Raw genomic sequence first — 1,501 nt, forward strand, 5'->3', positions numbered from 1 at the left:
CACATACCCAGGTAGAAAAACCCCAGAACAACCATCCACAGGACAGGCAAACACAGAGGAGAAGCTCTGTGTCTATAGAAACGGACACAGTGCTGCAAACTTGAAATTACTGCTAAAAACTGTTAGAAATCCATGAACACCTCTGATAGGTTTGACAGACGCTTAACCTTTTATCAACACGGTTTTCACACTAACAGATCAGTTTGGAAATGCAGGAAACGCTCCTGGCATCGTCACTTCGTATCTAATTGACGCTGTCAATAAACATGTTCACGGGCTTACTAACCCTTTGTGTTCCAGGGACCCGAAGACTGCACCATTTACCATGACTCTGGCCAATGAGAGCATCTCAGGGGAGTTCATTCTCTTAGGGTTCTCAGATCGGCCATGGCTCGAGCTGCCGCTCTTTGTGGTGTTTCTGGTGTCCTACATCCTGACCATCTTCGGGAATATGACGATAATTCTGGTGTCCCGCCTGGATTCCAAACTCCACACCCCCATGTACTTTTTCCTCACGAACCTGTCCCTGCTGGACCTGTGCTACACAACGAGCACAGTGCCCCAGATGCTCGTCAACATCTGCAGCTCCCGGAAGGTGATCAGCTATGGAGGCTGCGTGGTCCAGCTTTTCATTTTCCTGGCCTTGGGTTGCACTGAATGCTTTCTCCTGGGCGTCATGTCCTTCGACAGGTTTGTAGCCATCTGTCGGCCTCTCCATTACCCAGTCATCATGCACCAAAGGCGCTGCCTGCAGTTGGCGGCTGCGTGTTGGATCAGTGGCTTCAGCAACTCAGTATTGCAGTCCACGTGGACCCTTGAGATGCCACGGTGTGGCCACAAGAAAGTGGATCATTTCCTTTGTGAGATCCCTGCCCTGCTCAAACTGTCATGTGTGGATACCACAACTATTGAGGCTGAACAATTTTTCATAAGTGTTGTCTTCCTTTTAATACCATTGATTCTCATCCTAATATCATATATTTTTATTGTCCAAGCAGTGTTGAGGATCAGGTCAGCTGAAGGTCGGCGAAAGGCATTTGGGACATGTGGCTCCCACCTAATTGTGGTGGTGCTGTTTTATGGTACTGCCATCTACATGTATCTGCAGCCACCATCCCCTGCCTCCAAGGACAGAGGGAAAATGGTGTCCCTCTTTTATGGGATCATCACACCCATGCTGAACCCCCTGATCTACACACTTAGGAACAAAGAGGTAAAGGGAGCATTTAAGAGGTTGGTGGCCAGGGTCTTCTTGGTCACAAAATAAGGAATACAGATGATAGGCCTATTGATATAAGGTTTCAAAATCTGATAAATTATACTGCTCTTTTTTCTTTTGAAGTATTAATAAAATCTTGTTGACAGAAACCCATATTAGTGTTCTGCTGCCTAGATATATTTAATTCCCAAGTCCTGGGAATTGACCTTTTAAGATCCTCTCAATCTGCTAACCTTAAAAGCTTCACATTTTCAAACCTTATACCATTTTTCTTCTTAGTGA

General features: G+C 46.0%; 1 protein-coding gene across 1 annotated transcript; it reads left to right on the forward strand.

The window, feature by feature from the left end:
• Window positions 1–325: 325 nt before the first annotated feature.
• On the forward strand, window positions 326–1,267 carry LOC126501765 (olfactory receptor 2B2-like). Its single transcript, XM_050142618.1, has one exon. It carries the CDS (start codon window positions 326–328, stop codon window positions 1,265–1,267), a length of 942 nt encoding a protein of 313 aa, XP_049998575.1.
• The last annotated feature ends 234 nt before the right edge of the window (window positions 1,268–1,501 follow it).

The sequence above is a fragment of the Alexandromys fortis genome, unplaced genomic scaffold, assembly GCF_014885135.2.
Source record: "Alexandromys fortis isolate MF-2015 unplaced genomic scaffold, M_Fortis_MF-2015_v1.1 scaffold_5, whole genome shotgun sequence".
Taxonomy (NCBI): domain Eukaryota; kingdom Metazoa; phylum Chordata; class Mammalia; order Rodentia; family Cricetidae; genus Alexandromys; species Alexandromys fortis.